We start from the raw sequence: 18,202 nt of genomic DNA, 5'->3' as shown, positions 1-18,202 counted from the left end.
TTGACTTGCCAGCTATAACGGCCAATGCTTCTCAAACAAGCTGCTTCTTCGGCTCTTGTCTTTGTTACAGAAGCGACTCGCCCGTGGGCACTGACGCCTAATGGTCATTGCCTGTCGACGTGACAACAACACAGAAGTATAAATGAAAAATGGAAAACGTAGCCCACGGCGTAGAGGTTAGGGCGTAGGTCCGTCGCAGAAGTAAAAATCGGGCTTTAAACGTGCTGGCTTCTCAAGCTTAACACGGTCAACTTGTGAAAAACGAGTTGAACGTATGACGTAGTATTTCTGTGCCTGACTCACTCCGCCACGGATTCCCGTTTTGAATAAGGGCTCAGATTCCCTTATTGGATAATTCTCCCGGAAAAGCCAGCCCACGCATCATCCAGCAAGCGAAATAGCATATCAGTTGTAATATCACAACCTTCCTCCTGGTTACACACTAGTGTTCTAACACATGTAGCGGGATGCAGTGAAGGACAGATTTTCTCTGAAACACTGAAAAGTGTTTATACCCGTAGAGGACGGAAATACTGCTGTACATGAAGCAGTACATATCTTGACATTCACAAAATTCTGCAATTAAGCTAACTTTATCATATAACACTGTCATTCAACGAGTGGAATGAACCCCTGCCTCCAGCCGAATAAGAAATGCCGGGAATCTGCTTATGTGGAGTTTACTGAGGAAGGCAACCTGTAAAACGGATTGACTGACTTTTGGGATGTTTTTACTTGGGAACAGTGAAGTACGCTTGAAGACTTTTAATGTAGTTTTTATACTTCTAGTTGTGAATAATTTACAGCATTCTTTCAAGTAGAAAAGAACAATGTGTTGCAACAATTAAAAAACCTGAATTGAATTGAAATATAATGTACAGACTAAAAGGGTCCAGTGTGAATGTGCCTCTTTACGGTACATTCTCAAAAGACTATACAAATGGGTCTAGAGATTCTCTGACTATAAAAAATATGAACAACCCTTTCACACACATCCTGGAGATGAAACGGAATTAAAAAGCTTTCCTGTAGCTCAGTGGTAAGAGCAAGATTGTGGGTTCGATCCCAGGGGATTGCAGATACCGAACTATAAACGTATAGGAGAATACAATGCAAGTCGCTCAAATGCCTAAATGTAAAATGTATAACAAAACAACGCTATTCTATAACTCTTGAGAGTAAGAACTTGCAGGTCTGCACTGGTTTCGTATCATACAATTATCATCAGTATAATTATGCACTGCTGCCCTATATGGCCCTCTTAAGTCACATCATAATGTAAAACATCCTACAGTTAAAAAAAAGGACTGGTGTTCTTGACAACTTAAGTACTGTTTCTAGAGGTTGTGGGTTTTATAATCTAATTCCTATGAAAAAATATATATAACGATAATTTGTAGGTAATAGTAATGCAGATGGATACACATCTTTCACACCGGACAGCCTAACATGCTGCTCATGATTCTGATTCCAAACATTTTTGTTAAAAATTATTAAGCAAGTACATAAATGATCACCCCGATACACATTAGTATGTATATAATGATTATTTTGGGGTTGTAGGCTGCGATTTAGAGATTTTTTCAGTTATTCAAACTCAACCAACGTAAGGACATTGCAACATAGCAGATTTGACTGTGCTAATAGCGATCATTGAATTGGAGTAAAGTGAATTTTAGACCTCACGCCTTTAACTTTCAGAGCTTCTGATTTCTCATAAGCACATAGCAGTGGTTTTAGCAAACGCTTAAAATTGCGTTGGTTACAACCGAAGGAAATGGGGGGCTGTGCTGTTCGGTTACCAACATTTTTCAAAACATAATCTTTTGTGTTCTGCAGAAGAAATAAAGTCATACAGGTTTGAAATGACAAGATGGCATGTAAATAATGAATGAATTTTCATTTTGAGGGTGAACTACTCCTATAACAATGAAGAGTTTTTGACTTGACCAAACCAGATCACAGTATGACTGATCTTCGCATCTCTTGTCTCCTGCTGTGCAAGTGTCGCAACAAATCCAATAACATACAGCCCTGGAAATATCTCTTCTCCCCAGATGGGACAAGAACATGAGGCCACAAAGCACGATTTAAACTGCAGACCAAACCGTTTTAGAACATGGTACGTTTGGCCTCATTCGATCCATGATTTAACTTCTGAGCAGTTGCGCCACGATATTCCAATAGAGGTCAACTTATCCCATCAAAACACTGTTGTGTTTTTGCACGCTGCTGTGTACAGTATGACCGAGTGCGTATGGATGAGAAAGGTCACGCGAGCCAGTTCTACAATCCTAAAATGCCCCCTGGCACAACCACGTTACGATTTAGAGGCTGTGGTTAACTGGTGACATTTCCACGCTGGGTCTCGTTCCTGACTATGATAACAGCCGGCACAGCCAATTAGGGATTTGCTTTTTTTCTCATCCAGAGCTTTCCGAACATTTCAGAATGCCAAAGGCATTCGTGCTGCGGCGCTAATAGAAGCAGATGACATTTGAAAACACGTTATCTGGTTGTCTCGCTGCCGTATCCTTAAGGCATAAGTGCATTTTTTATTTAATGCCAATGGTTCAGGACCAATTCAGCCCGGAGTAACCTGCTATTAACACAAAGATGAAAACCTTTCAAATTTTGCAGCTCCAAGACACGTTAAAGTGGTAGATTACATAAAAGAAAACATTTTTCATGCCTTAAACTGTAAATAGTGAAAATGAGCGAGCCCTAATGCTTCTCCATTCAACTAAATGACACATTTGTCATGTCAATCATATCGAGGCCCCAACCTAAACAGCATTCAAGAGTATCAACATTAAGTCACGAGAGCCATTATGTTGTCATCTTACATACTTTTTTTTCAAATCTAAGTCTGTATTAGGAATGTTAAAATTCTCTGACATCTGACAGATGTTTATTCAAAGCAACTTAAAGTGCATCAGCAAAATAAGAAGAAGCCGGTGCAATGCTAATTGTGGAATTAATTCATGGAATAAAAACAGACTGATTTCATTGTTTATGATTTGATTTATTTGATCCAAGATAAAGCAAACACACTTGTGCGAGCATTATTAAAGCTATACCTGTGGGAATGATTTAAATGATATGCAATCTCCCATCAAAATTCAAGCCCTGCTTTTGATTGGTGTTGAAATATCCCACGTTTTTGCATTATATATACTGTATATTTACATTTGGAATATGCTTATCGATAAGTTATTTTATATATTACAAAATAAATGAATACATTTAAATCACAGGTTATTCAATTATTAAATAATTACATTCTAATTACATAAATATTTTTTTGCAAAAATGTAATTGTAATAAAATTGTAATGTAAAAGTAATTATCCATTTAATCTAGGGCTGTCAAACGATCGTGATCAACTGCTTCCAGAATAAAAGTTTGTTTTTACATAATATATGTCTGTGTACTGTGCATATTCATTTTGTATTTCTAAACATATACTAATTTATTTATATATTATTTTAATAAAATAAAATTTAAATTATTGGTAAATATACATAAAATAATGTACCTATTTCCTAAATATGTAAACATGTATGTGTTTATAAATACAAAATTAATGCACGGTACACAGACATATATTATGTGAACACATAACTATTTGGATGCGATTAATCGTTTGACTGACCCAATTTAATCATTTCCTTTTGAGTACTTTGCTAAAATATTTACTTGCAAGAAACTATGATAGTTCTCATTAAAAAAGCTCTGGTATAGAACGGCGCACTGCCCCCCGAATACATTTGTTCGGCATTTAATTTCCAGATATCCAGGTGCGATAAAAACCAGAAAACCAGTGGCCTTTCAGGTTTAATCCAGCAGAAAGAATCCTGTGGATTCTGCATAATGATGGTAACATTGCTTACCACATGCTATTTAAAGTCAGACAATGACCGTCTAAATGCAGTGAATCTTTAAATGGTTTTCGTAGACATCGTAGTCTACCTAGCTAACTACCAGAGCATGACACCAATATCACACTGGAAATCATTCGACTTAAGATCCAAAACTTTGTTCCATCTGGTCCCTGGAGATCAAATGGAGTCCATTTTGAGTGTATGATCGGACTCTGAACTCTACGGAGCTTTACGTTCAAACATGGGAAATGTCACATTAGCACAAGAGATCTAGGTGCCCTCCCGAACAGTAGAGCTCATTTCAACAAAGATTTCCCTCAGCTCACTGATAGCATGAGGATGTGTTAATTCAGGCATTTAATCATTTTTACGTCTACATAAAAGTCATGACTGACTGACTCGATGTACAATAATAGGTGAAAAGTCCAAGCGACTTGTCTTGTACAGCAAGCATACAGCAACAAGGAGCTGTCAAATTCTTCAGGTAATAAGCCTTAACAACTTCTTCACATAGATTCAATGGTGCGACATTGCACAATGCAATGATAACAAAATGTCAGTGGTCATAATATGCAAAGTTTGAAAAAGGCAAAAAAAACAACAACACTGATACAAAAATGTGTTATATACATAACGTTTGTATCTAGAGAGAATTCTCATATAATGAAGCCAGCCTCCACCTATAAGCTAAAAATAGAAGCTATTCTCTTTTCATTCAGCAGTTTTTGTGAACAAAAGAACTAACCCCTTCAATGTACCATTTCGCAAAGTCTCTGAATAATAATGCCGCAGTCGCTTCGGTCTCATTCGCCTCTGCTGAGCCGTCATATTCAGTGAGGATGGGAAGCTATTCACAAAAACCTCTCTTAGCCTGATAGAACAATTGGGGTAAATTGAGCAGTGGCAAATGGTGCCGTAAGTGAGTTACGTATGGATGCAGAACAGGACGGATAAGGTTTTTCGATTATTCCGCTTGGACCCTTACTGTGGGGGTGGCTCAAAGCACCCTATTTGAATGACATATCATGAGATTTCAATGTCAGGTTTTGTACAGAGAGGGATTTACTGTCAGAAGAGGTAGGTAAATTGAAGGTTGCTATAAAAAGCTACTTGTTAAAACTTGATGTTTTTAGTCATACCAAGTCTGATATACTTTCAGTAAATATACAAATCACACTTTAGAAATAATGCGCATTATTTCTGTACATGGCCACCGTGTACAGTAGTCGCCAAAAGAGATGTTCTTCGAGTTAATTTGTGCAATATTTGCTTTAAATGATTAATTAACTCCGCTAAACTTTTAACAGAGGGAATTTGGGTTCATAAGCTCACAGGGTATAAAGCATTCCCTGACTCAAGGTTATTTTTCGTCCGCTAAAATTGAAACTTTGAAAATGGTCCTGTTCATTGAAATTGACCTTAAAATAATGGTAAAAAATATGGAAACTTGCCTCAGAAATATAGTGAGACAAGTTTAAAGGTGCTGTGTGTATTTATTTGGATTATTGACAGCAATATAATATACATAACTATGTCCTCAGATGTGTATAAAGACCTTACAAAATGAAGCGTTATGTTTGTATTACCTTAGAATGAACTATTTCTATCTACATACACGTGGGTCCCCTTACATGGAATTCGCCATGTTGTTTCTACAGTCCAACATTTACTGCAAAACAAAACCTACAAGCTTGTATTTTTGTCAACTGTATGACGTGACTTCAGTTGTGTCAGCATAAGGGTGAAAGGATAAAACGAGGCCATGTGCATGACCCGAGAAGTGGTAACAAACACTGTCAGCCCCGACAAGATTTTGATATGAACTGCTGAGATGTTATAACTGCTAAGCGGAGAACTGAGACATGGCAGACAAATGAGAACGAAGTCAAAGGTTCTCTGAAGCGGTGTTTCTAGGTCAGTGATTTTTTTTAGAAAGAGCCATGAGGCGCATCTTTATCTTTCACACTTCAGGGTAAAAATGGAAAGATGACAAGTGTGAAAGGAAAAAGTTAAAAAGAAAATCTCAGTCCGCCTGACACAGCACTTTGAGCTATAAAACAAGTGTTGATGGCTACAAAGCTGGAAGAAAAAGATAATCCATGCAGGCTTTATAAGCTGATGGATATTTTCATCACCGGGCATGTGACAAATTCAGATGCTATCCGAATCATTAGATTAAATCATTAATAAATAAAGCAGAGCCAGCCTGCAGCAACACGACCATAAATAAAAATCAAGGTCGGAGAGGAAGACTGGGAGCTGATGAGATCGTAAGTAAGCGAAGCAATATATATGCCTGGACTCATACCACACAGCTATAACACAAATCCAGAAGTCCAAAGTGAAAGATGGGGTCTCCTGTACCTTATGCTCATTTAAAATCTTCTTTCAATGAATCTTCACTTGAATGGGGAAATAGTTCACTTTAGCTTTTCCGTTTCAATTAAAACCACATCAAAATTTTGATTAATTTGCACCCCAAATAATGTTGCGCTGGAGAAAGATAATGGGACAAGGAATGGAACCAATGGAACGGCAGGCATTTTCAAAGCTTTTGAACTTCCTATTTGGCACCTTTATCAGACCGGAACATCATTTAATTTCCCCTTTTCAAACATTTCCAGCAATTACATTTTCTCCGTGCTATGATCACAGTCATTTTCTTCCTACACATTGTCTTCAAACAGTCTTGGCATTAATGCTCTGCGTCCTCAGATCTCAGTGGGTGATGAAAAAGAAAAAAGAACTTTGGCTATGTTGTGAACTAAACTAAAATTATTATTATTTATTACATTGAGAATAAATGATAACCATACCACATCGTATCTGGACCTTCAATGCTGCTGACCCCCTTGCGCCCTTGTAATTTCATGTTATACTTTTTATATTTTGTACTTGTATTTTGTATTGGTCGGTTCTAATAAATATGTGTGAGATGTAACTTTACTATAATGTGCCAATGGAGAATGACACATTTGATTTGCACTATGGCAATGAAGTACTTTTACAGGTTCCAACAGCTCTAACATGAGAGGGTATACAGTATACATATGTTACAGTATAAAAACCCACATGCGGAGTATTAGTGCACATGCAATGCCATTATTAAAAAAAACAGTCATTTGTTGCATCCATCCTTTGTATCATCTTTCCAAAAATAGATATTTAAAAGTGTGTGTATGTGTTTAACCTCTCTGTCCATGCTATCCAGGTCCTCTTTGCAGAGTGTATACAGTGGCATGCTCTCTGACATGCTGGGCTGCCGTTTCCTCCGCGAAGGTCCAGGCTGCTCATCATCCCGACTCGATCCTGCAGCCTCATCTGACTGTTGAGAACCCTGAGCTAACCTGAACAAAAACACAATCAATCAACATGCTGAACCCAGTTCAGTGACTGGTAAAACAAATTATAGTACAGACAGTTTTGCATAAGGCATAGTGTTTACCAAGGGAGAATAAAACGGCTCAGTTTGCTCTGATTAATATTACATGTCGTTTTTGAATGTATACTAAATCATGTTGGAATGCGTTCAAAGACCACATTTATAAATTTGTTTTGTCAGGCTGTTATCAACTGTTTATATATACAGTATATATTTTGCTTTATTTTTAATTACTTAAATAAAACATACATGTACTGTACTGCATATGGATGAAAACATTCATTGACAATATTTCACATTAACAATCGCCCAAGATTATCAGATAATGATATATCTGTTCATATGAATTAAGGAACACACTGTAAAAAATACAACTTTAAATTGTTCTCCCAACAAAGGTCATAAAGTAACTTGAGCAAGTTTTTTAGTAGATGCATTATTTTGAGTATACTGAACAAAATGAGTCTAAATGATTTTTTGTTGACTGAACTTGGATATATGGTTGTCCAAAACGTGTCAAGAAGTTTGACCAACTTGCCAAACTGTGTAATCTCAAAAACAATTCTAGTGTTTGAAAGTTCCCAGCATGCATTGCAGAATTTTCAATTTGCAGGTTAAAATTATTTAATTTTAGTGTTTGCTAAATTTCTTGGTCATTGTAAGTTACCTTTAGTGATGTAGTGTGGACACTACTAAAATGTTTAAAACACAAACAGCTTAAGCAGTTACTTAAGTAGAGAGTGTATATAATCATAGAACAATTATATATTAATGTTATATCAAAAATAATCTTTTGAGTTGGGTCAACGAAGTCCATAGTTGAGTGAACCCAGAAATGTTATCGTTGCATATTTATTTTTTGTTGGTTCAACTACTTCTTTTTACATTTACATTTAGTCATTTAACAGATGCTGTTATCGAAAGCGACTTACAAAGAGATCGGGGAGCAATAAGCAATATAAGTCAAGTCATGTGACATTACTCGGTTAAATTGAGTTGAAAAACTTGGCCAAAACTTGAGTAAACTCAAAAAAGCTGTCCAGGAAGTTTTAAGTTAAGTCAAGTTTTCATTTTTCACAGTGCATGTTCAATATCAATAACTAGTTTTAGAAATCATTCCAATATAAGATGTCAATACAAGTCTAAAACGTAAACATAATGCTGGGTTCACACCAAACGAGAAATACGCGAGAAAATTCAATATAGACGCAAAAATGCGGCAGGCAATGCGAATGACGCCAACTTGAAATTCTCGTGAATTCTCACACATACTGTCTGACGGGTATTGACGCGTGAAGACACACCCCATAACAAACTTTTCCCGCAAGTAATAAAGAGCGTGGATGTTGTGAACACAGCATGATACAATAGCGAAGTCCACACCATAACTAACAATGTCGATAAAGGAATTCATTTTTGGGATTACTTTTAAAGCCATTTATACATGATAAAACATTGACAGCCAATGAAAATCCTTTCAAGCTACCCATTTTATTAGCTTTTAACAATCCCACGACCTTGGCATTGCTAGCACCATTCTCTATTGTTATCTATTATCAACATACATTTTAAAAGCTATATCATTCCAACCAACTTAAAATTCTAAAGACTGTTCCACACTCCTGTGAAACATAGATATGGAATTCATAGATCTACTGCATTCAGCTGATATGGATTCCTTGCCAGCCCAGCCATCATGGAAACGTCAACATGTTGGGTACATCTGATGTAATCACAAGTAATCTACAGATATACCTCTGCAACACGTTTACAGGCAGAAAAGGAACACTACAAAAGGAACGCATGATACGGGGTGTAGGCTGCATCTTTCAATTAATTTGCATGTCTCCTTGACCTCTCCAATACAGCTTGCGATGCATCTAGGTAGTTCAATTTTAAGATTGAGAACATTCAATTACACCGTTTAATCAACTTTACAACACATTCTAAGACTGGAGTTTTCTTATAGGAGGAAAGGGAAGCAATGGTGAAATGCAAAGTAAAAGTCAAATGAGTGGTTGCGGATTGCAATTTGATTGGCTCATTACCCCTCACTCTTTCATAATGTGATAATTCCCACCTCTTATGCTTTTACTCATGTAAGGAGTAGTTCAATTAATTATTTTCCCCCATTCACTTTCCTTGGCAATTGGTATTCCTACTATGGAAAATAAATAGGGAAAAATTTTGAAGTGAACTACTCCTTTAACTTAAAATGATATTACTCATCCGCATAATGTTAAACATGTTTAGAAAACTTCCGGCGTCCTCAGAGCACAAATTAAGATATTTAGGTGTAATCCGAGAGATTTCCAGGGTGAGTAAAAAAAAATCACACAAAGTAGATTTTTGGGTGAACTTCCCCCTTTAAACTTGAAATAACTTGTCTATTATTAATAATATATCTGTCTTGTTATGTATATTACGTATGTGCTTATTTTGGGTGCTTTACATAAAAGCGGTCTCATATTCATATCTGAGAACTTTATAAACATTGTGCATGAAATTACGCTGGTCAAAAGAAAAAGAAATGCAGAATAAAGACTACCTTTTCGTTCAGAGATCCCCCACACACCACTGCATACAACTGTGGGGCTGTGGGCCGCTCAATGGTTTCTGTAGAAACAGAGCCTGACTCCAGGGGATTGTGGGAAAGTTCTAGACAGGTCTGCCAGGCAAAATCAACTCTGAAATAACAGTGGAGACACAAAGGGAGGCCGGAGCTAAACAAACCCATCTCCTCCTGCTGACACGAGACAGACTGTGACTAACACCAGACAGCAAAGAATTCTGGGGGCTCTGCTGGACAGACGATCCAAGTGGGATGACTCGCATATATATTTCAGAATCAGTAAGATGAGGCTTTAAAAGATGAGGGAAACCTCCGTTCAACAGTTATTGCAAAACCATATATGCACAGGAGAAAGGTCAAATTGTTTTCTTAGACATTTACATTCACCGGCTATGAATTCACCAACAAAAAAAGTATTAATGAAACTTCAGGTTTAAGAATTGCATGATATTATCTATTATAAATTTGTTTTATTATGATGTTATGTTTTAAAAGTCCCTTTGTAACATTTATACGCCTAAAAATTAAATTTATCTGATGTTTATCAAGACCGGCAAAAGAATCTCGACTCTCTTCTAAAAACATGTTCTCAGACTTAGCAGCACATGTTGTCCGTCTCTTATTGTCGCTACCTAGCAACAAAAAAGGAACATGGGTAATTCTGTATTGACGCTTGTGGCCTCTCCTTTCCTGTTCTTGAACCATTCAACAAGTCCTGTTGCCAGGAGACCAGTACATCGTCTCATCAGCAGTGTGAGAGCACTCGCCGCGATCGTACATGTGACATGTCGTAACCGGGCTCCACGCAGCCCAGCTATTCATTCAAACATGTCAAGCCCAGCGACAGGCCAGGCTAAAAACAGGGGTGAGAGCTCATTATGAAATATCAGCTCAGCCTTCAGACGCCTAGCGCGTCCGATTGGAGTGCTGTAGTTTTAATATCACATTTAGATGGAGTCTTAAAATGCTCTTTGGACACAGAATTTGTGTTGAATGAATCCATATCTTGTACAAGAAAATACTAAATATTTATACTAAATAATGTGCTTCTGCAGTCCGAACACAACAGTTATGATTCCCAACATTCTACATCCGACTGCCAGCTAACAATGTTTCTTGAGATTCACCGATCATTGTGAATTACCCTCAGAAGGAAGAAAATGTGTGAAAACTTCAGCAGGCTAAACTGGTCTGGTGCCCAAATTACGTTAATATTCATTCTTTGGTTGAAGCTGGCACTGTCAGAACTTTGGAGATGTTTTCTGAACATATCTTTATTTTTTATTTAAAGTTATTTACCACGGAGCCGATAGTCTTGCGGTTAAGTGCTCTGACATATAGCACTGTTGCGCTCTGGGCACCCGAGTTCGAGTCCCGGCTCGAGGTCCTTTTCCCAATTCCACCCCCTTCCACCGCCCACTTTACTTACTGTCCTGTCTACATAACTGGTGCTCAAATAAAAAGGCAAAAACGCCCCAAAATAATCTTAAAAATGTTTTTTAAGAAAAGTAATTTACCAGTATGTTTTACATGAATCTACAGAGCAAGCCATCAACGCAACGTGACACAAGCTTAGATCACTTGCATTGTAAATGCAGGCTTCCATTATTATCAGCAAAGGTGCCTGCAAGCCTTTAGAGGCCGAGTTTGAGTCATGAGTAGTATTTCCGAAACAGCAGTATGCAAAAAACAGTAGGCGAGAAATACCCGGATGGTCTACTACTTCTGCAGAGATTTGTGAGTGTGGATCGGCTGGACACTTATCTATCCCATGATGCTGAGGGAGCTGAGCAACGGTCAAATTACAAAAGTAAATTAAATAAATATGGCGGAAAACTTTAAGTCTGACGTTTTAATGTGCTAATAAATTAATTTCGCATGACTAGACTGTTTTATCAATGCTCACGTGTAGGTTGTTGTTAATACGTCATATGTCAAATAGCATGCAGGTCACATGACCATAAAACATGGTGGACGCAGTATGTCCAAAATGTATTCAAACTACTCCTACTCATACTATATAGAACGTACTTAGTACGTACTGAATTTGAATATCACAGTATGTGATTTCGGACGCAGCAATAGTATTTAAATACACAAACTATAAACGCAAATACACGTGTATTTGACCTGCTTTTTGCTTAAAAAGGGTATTTGTATATGCGCAGGCACGTAGGAATTCTTTATTGCCTGTCATGCATAATACAGTGTTTTTACTTGTTTTCCCAGATCAAGTAAATGCAGATTGTCTTGATAACGCTGTCGTGTGTATATGACTATGCTAATAGCTGCTTGCTAAACGTTGCTGATGTGTTAGGTCATCTAAATCATTTCTCTGCTGTGTCTCTTTGAACTGCACTAAATAATGCTCATAAATAACCCGCGGAGAACACTGACAGACATGTTTTGCTCAATTCATCTCAAGTTTGTCTTGACTTGCATCTTTTCCTATAGATTTCTGTTCTCTGCTTATGCTGACACAGAAGACATAGTTCTTTTTCATCTCTTTCTATTACCATTTCCAGTCTTGTTTAAATGATTCCCTTGTCACGGCAATGGCCAGAGGCGGTGATGAGATTTGCTAATAATTTGTGTTTCACAACACAAGAGCTGCCAAAGAGCAATGCTTTATTTCTCTCCGGTTTTATTTAGCGCTTCGAGATCAATGTGAAAAACTCCAGGAGAAATCCAATACGAGATGGAAAGAAAAGGCAAGCAGAGCACATGGACCTTTAAACACCGTCAAGAAAGATATTGCTGACCGGGCACATTTCCCACTGGCCTTTTATAGGGACGAAATGTTTTGGCCGTACAGGTACTGGCCGTTTCATACTAATGAAAACATTAGATATTCAGGACATGATTTTACTAGCTGTTCTGAAACAAGTTTTTAAACTTTATGTCGTTGTATGAGGTTATGGGAGATCTCAAGGCAATTTAAGAAGTTCATAAAATATTTCATGTCTTTCCTGATCTTGAGCAGAACTTATTGCTAAACCTTCCAAATGGTAAACCCACATCCACTTTCCATGCAAAGGTTGTGATCTATTTATGGATGCACCGATCCGATACTCTGGATCGGAATTGGGGCCGATACAGATCTTTTTGGCAGGATCCGGTATCGGACTGAATATATCTGATAAGCTGTCGGTTATTCCTATCATTCCAACTCATTCCGTAGACACTGCAGATACATTTTGTATAAGGAATAATGGAGATAGTGACAAAAGCCTTTAACAAAACTATACGCAGTGTGAACTGAACCCGAACTCAATAACTGTGTTTATGGCGTAACTAAACGCCCTTCGGAGGTGTGTTTTCGTCTGTATGCGAGGTGCTAGAAAACAGCAGTGAATGAAGTCTTTGACTACGGAGATTTGACACAGGGCTAACATTAGTAGCTCTCACGAGCCCTTTCGCTAAAGTGACAGTGTTGCCAAATCTTCATAGGAAAACTACGCAAACAAAGACAAGCCCAAAATAAACCTTAAAAATACAAATCATTTATATTTATAAGACCCAAAAATCTCTTATATCCGAAAATCTCAAATATCCGCAACTGGTCTTAGATTATAAAGCTAGACACTTTAGATGTAAAAAATGGTCAAACAACAAACATTAAAATCGCAACAATGCAAGAGCGCTCTCCAACAAAACAAAGAGCATCTGTCAGACATACTTAAGTTTAATTGATGGACAAAAGGCGAATCTTAGCGGAAAAATAACAGATACCAAACGGTTTATATTCGTAAAGCTGCGAGACGCCAGAACGTTGCTATGGTTACTAGTGTGTCAATCATCACAAATGCGGACACATGGAACTATCAGGGCATCCACTCCTGCATTTAAATAGGGTTGCCAGCCACTCCCGAAAGTTTGCACGTATTTGTTTTATTCAGTTGTTTTACAAAATGATTAAACAGGAAAGCTATGTTATATTCTAAGCGGGAGAGGAATGTTGTTTGCAAGTTGTCAATTTATGATTCCTTTCCATCTCTCAATTCGTTAGATAATATACGCTGTTCTTTGAAATGGTTAAATAAATCATTCTACATGATAAAAAGAAAGCTTCATATAGATCCTGTGATCGGTCATCACTTATATTTAATCAGCGCTATTCACCATCACACTATGAGCGCATGAGGAGATGATCTGACTGCATGGAATACAGGACAGCATCAAATACGATAACTGCGCACTCAACTTCCTCAAAAAGCTACTCGCCAACAATGCGCCTGAAAACACCTCTTTTTTTGGACCAGGAGGCCGACGGACGCACACATGTGCGCAAATGCATTTGCTATTTAAACGATGCACCGCAGGACGGGAAAATGAAAACTGCATTGGGTCGAAAACACTTGGCCTTGCGCTGCATTGCGCCGTTAAAAATAGGGCCCAAAAAGTCCCTCTCACCTTTTTTCCTGCGCATTCTTTCTCCGTCCTCCTGACACACACGCTTGTGATTTTGGTTATATTGTGGTTGTATTTATTAATTTAATTCGTTTTTGTATCATGCAGCATAAAGTTCAGTCCAAGTAACAAACTCTGTGCATTTACAGACAAAGTTTGAATTCATATTTTGATGCCCAAACAGTCAGTAAGTGACAAATGTTGGGAAACGGTGTACATTCATTTGCGAGTCGTCTGCGGGTGCATGTGGAATGTGCTGCTTCTCTTTACAGGTCTCACTGCACAGAAAACGCGGAGATGCGATCCTGCGCTGGGTCATAAACAGACCTGCACTCATGTGCCGGGGGTTTCGGTACCCAACCCTAAAAATATGTCAAATTTCTTTACATCATACATAATATTTTTGGCGGCACATGGCGTGTCTGTCTGCCCACATATCCAAAAAAGCATGATCCCCATTGCATAACACATCAGCGAAGATTCGACAGTAAAATTGGAATACGAATCAGGCTCCTCCTATCGAAGCATCAACTCTTTGACTTTTCAGGGTCATCCCTATAGCGAAAATTGAGTTATGAGGTGTTAGGTCCAGTGCTTATATGTAGCTTTAAATGCATGTTCTATTCTCTCATTCTGTTGTTTTTTGTTCTCTATCGTTTTGGCAAGTCAGAGTGTGGTTTGTGTCAGTCATCATTTATTTAGTGTGACGAGTTCTTCCAATGAGTACAGGCCCAAGGCTGTTTAATCCCATTTTTGTATAGCTAATGTGATATGTTGTAGTGTCTTTAATTATACATTGTGTGAGGTTTGTTGCAAACTCGCTCTCTCTTTGTGAAATTCATTTGCCAGCTTGCTCAGTTAATATTGATGGGGAGAAAAGACAGGAAAGGTAAGACATCACTCGGTTTGCATTAGCATTTTGAAGTGTAGCACACTAGTTCGGAGATGTACGTTTGGTTTGTAGACAGTAGGGCTGGGATCAAAATCGAAAAATCGTTTTTTAATACGGTTCACATGATTGCAACCTCTCCTTACAGCATAACAACAAAATGCTACAAAATTAGTTGCATCTTCAATGGAAAATAATCTGATACTGTGTGAGAAAGGTATGCGACTGCTCTGTATCAATATATAATAAGTGTGTTTAAAGTTTAATATACAGGTTTGTGTCATTTTATTTTTTAATTCACCAATGTTATCTGATGGCTACTGATCTTTTATAGAAATATCTACAGGATTTGTATTAAATCTGCATACATTGACTTGAATCGAGAGCGACATAGAATCGATGCCCAGCTCTAGTCGACAGCATTGTGTTACGACATCTGAGAAACCAAGCACATTTTCCTGTTTTCTTTATTTAGAGAGTTAGTTTAGAAGCTTCTCTCCACATAGACAGACCGGGTATGTTTTTTTTCTTCCTTTACTCTTGTCACTGTCCACAAACGCATTTCTCTCCTCTAAACTCTTATTATATTCAGTTTAGTTTATTCCTCATACATTGTGTAACGTTCTGTAAATATTCTTTATTTTCCTTTATTCATTTTCTATGATATTTGTTGATACATTTCTCGCACCTTGCTATATTTATGGTTTTAGCTGCATTCATACCTTTCAGTATATGTGCAGTGCCTTAAAATGGTTAATGTAATACACCAATTCCCCTGGGCTTACAGGGGCGTAACAATGGGAATAATTTATACCATCATTGTAACACTGTCCACAAGTAGATTGGTGTTTCTTAAATAAAAAGTTGTCTGAAGGTTTGATCCACACCATTAAAAGGCAGCAGGTTAATGAGCGTACCTTAGTGATGAACTGTCTCCCTGTGCTGTCACCGGCATCAAAGATCCGTGAGGTTGAAGATAAGAGGGGGGACGGGAGGCCTGCGGTCCCCTTCGGATCAGTTTGCCAGTGATGGGGTCATAAGTTCGGATTTCTGGCGCTGCTGAGGGCTTCAGCTGGACTGCAGGGGGCTGAAACGGAGGGTTTGAAACGGACCAATGGACATCTGGAAAAGTGGCAGGACTGCTGCTCCTGAATAAGAGGGAAATGTTTTTACCTCCAAACTTACATTTACATATGCATTTGGCAGACGCTTGTGTCCAAAGCACTGCATTTAATTGTAAAACAAAAATGAATGAGCAGGTGTGTTCCAATGGGAATCATCCCATGGAATTGGCACTGCTGACAATACTAAACAAAGCTACCGTAAATTCCCTGTAATAACTAACTTAACAATATTTTCTTTTGAAAAGGTTATTTTCATTAGTTTAACTTAACATAATATTATTGATGTTACTGTTATTGTATATTTTAGAAAGCAATAGGACATTTTCCATGGAAATGTATACGCTGTAGACGTTTCAAAGCAACAACAAGTTTACTAAAAAGTTACTGCGCGTATTCGTGGACTGCCTCCAAAACTTGCCTCTCCAAGGCTTGTTCTTCCGGCAAATAACGGTGACAAAATGAAAACGAAACCGGAACTTACGACACAATTGCGTTGGAAGAACAAGCCTCTGATTTACTTGCATTCGAGAGATGACGGAAGCTAGACATCCATGTTAATAGCGCTCGCTGTCAATATGGATATTTCTCTTAAACAAATCCATCGATTCGCTTCAGAAGACCTTTGTAAAGACCACAGAGCCGTGTCGAGCAGTACTTTAATCGATGGATGCACTTTTTGGACCGTCAGAAAATCAACACCAGTTCACTCCGTTCAAATTGATACGTGGCAACATAACACTGCCTGGATTATTCTTCCAGAAGAAAACCATATTCAGTTGGGATACCTTGAGGGTGAATAAAACATGGGGAAATTTTGATTTGGAAGTGAAATATCCCATTAAAGGCAAATATTTTTACACAGCTTATTAATACTGCATAGAATATTGAGTAGTGGAAAATCCGCCTTGTTCGTTGTCTGTACAATGTACCAAATTGATAGATGTAGGTTATATAACTTTGAAATGTTTTATCTGCATTGTTCTCGGGCTCCCTCCACATGTTGTGCGAATTACAGGCACACAAGACATTGCGCTTTATGTGTTGTTTTAATGAAAGATGACTGAGATTCCGTCAGTGCAGAAGCGATTTACCGCACCGTTTTTATCCTCACACATACAATATAAGCATAACATGATGTGTACTTGAGTTGTTTTATGATAAAAATGTGATTTCAGTGATACAGTTCTTCCATACAAGATGAACTGGTAGTGCTTAATCGTTCTTATAAAAGCGAAGATCCACCTAGGCCAGGGGTCGGCAACCCAAAATGTTGAAAGAGCCATATTGGACAAAAAAAAATAAAAAACAGCTGTCTTGAGCCGCAAAAAATTAAAAGCCTTATATAAGCCTTATAATGAAGGCAACACATGCTGTAAGTGTCTATATTAGCTTTATTACCCCCCTGGTATCAAAATGATAAGTAGGCTACAAATACAAAATGAGCATTCATGATTAAATGTTTATTTTCCCCTGCATCGCATCCTGGAGAGAATGACGCACCACGTGACTACTCTGCTGTACGATGGTGCTTTAGGTTTAACTTCCATTATAATTTTAATGTATTATGTTTCGTTGCATTGATGAAATTAAAGAAATACAATAAAGAAATCAGATTTTTGATGTCATTTTTACTTTAGGATTCGAAAAAACAACAAAATGTGCAACGTGGATATGCATCCTGTAATTTCAGACATCCCCATGGAAATAAAATGCAGTCCTCTTCAATCCTCAATAATACAATACAATCCTCTTCCCCCAAACTATATACTATATACTGACAAAAATCAGTATCATCTGTGAACTGAACGTTTTCCCACGCTTTATTATCTCCCGGGTTGCAACAAAACTAGCAGCAGTAGTGGAGTTTGGAGATGCAATCCACTTCTTAAATTTATCTTTGCGCTCCTCTAATTTTCCACATTGGCAATGAAAGCAAATGAT

At 37.8% G+C, this 18,202-nt stretch overlaps 1 protein-coding gene across 2 annotated transcripts in view; it reads right to left on the bottom strand.

Moving 5' to 3' along the window:
- ctdp1 (CTD (carboxy-terminal domain, RNA polymerase II, polypeptide A) phosphatase, subunit 1) overlaps positions 1–18,202 on the bottom strand; it is an 83,176-nt gene that overhangs the window by 42,733 nt on the left and 22,241 nt on the right. The window contains exons 11-12 of one of the 2 annotated variants that reach the window (XM_079484521.1): positions 16,055–16,285; positions 7,075–7,231 (exon numbers count right to left, since the gene is read on the bottom strand). In XM_079484521.1, coding sequence (XP_079340647.1) covers positions 7,075–7,231; positions 16,055–16,285 — 388 coding nt within the window. The remainder of the gene's footprint in view (positions 1–7,074; positions 7,232–16,054; positions 16,286–18,202) is intronic. The other variant, XM_079484522.1, reaches the window with a different exon arrangement.

Source organism: Barbatula barbatula, assembly GCF_947034865.1.
Source record: "Barbatula barbatula genome assembly, chromosome: 21".
Classification (NCBI taxonomy): Eukaryota; Metazoa; Chordata; class Actinopteri; order Cypriniformes; family Nemacheilidae; genus Barbatula; species Barbatula barbatula.
The sequence above is the reverse complement of the archived record's forward strand: the minus strand, read 5'-3'. Positions and strand labels throughout refer to the sequence as shown.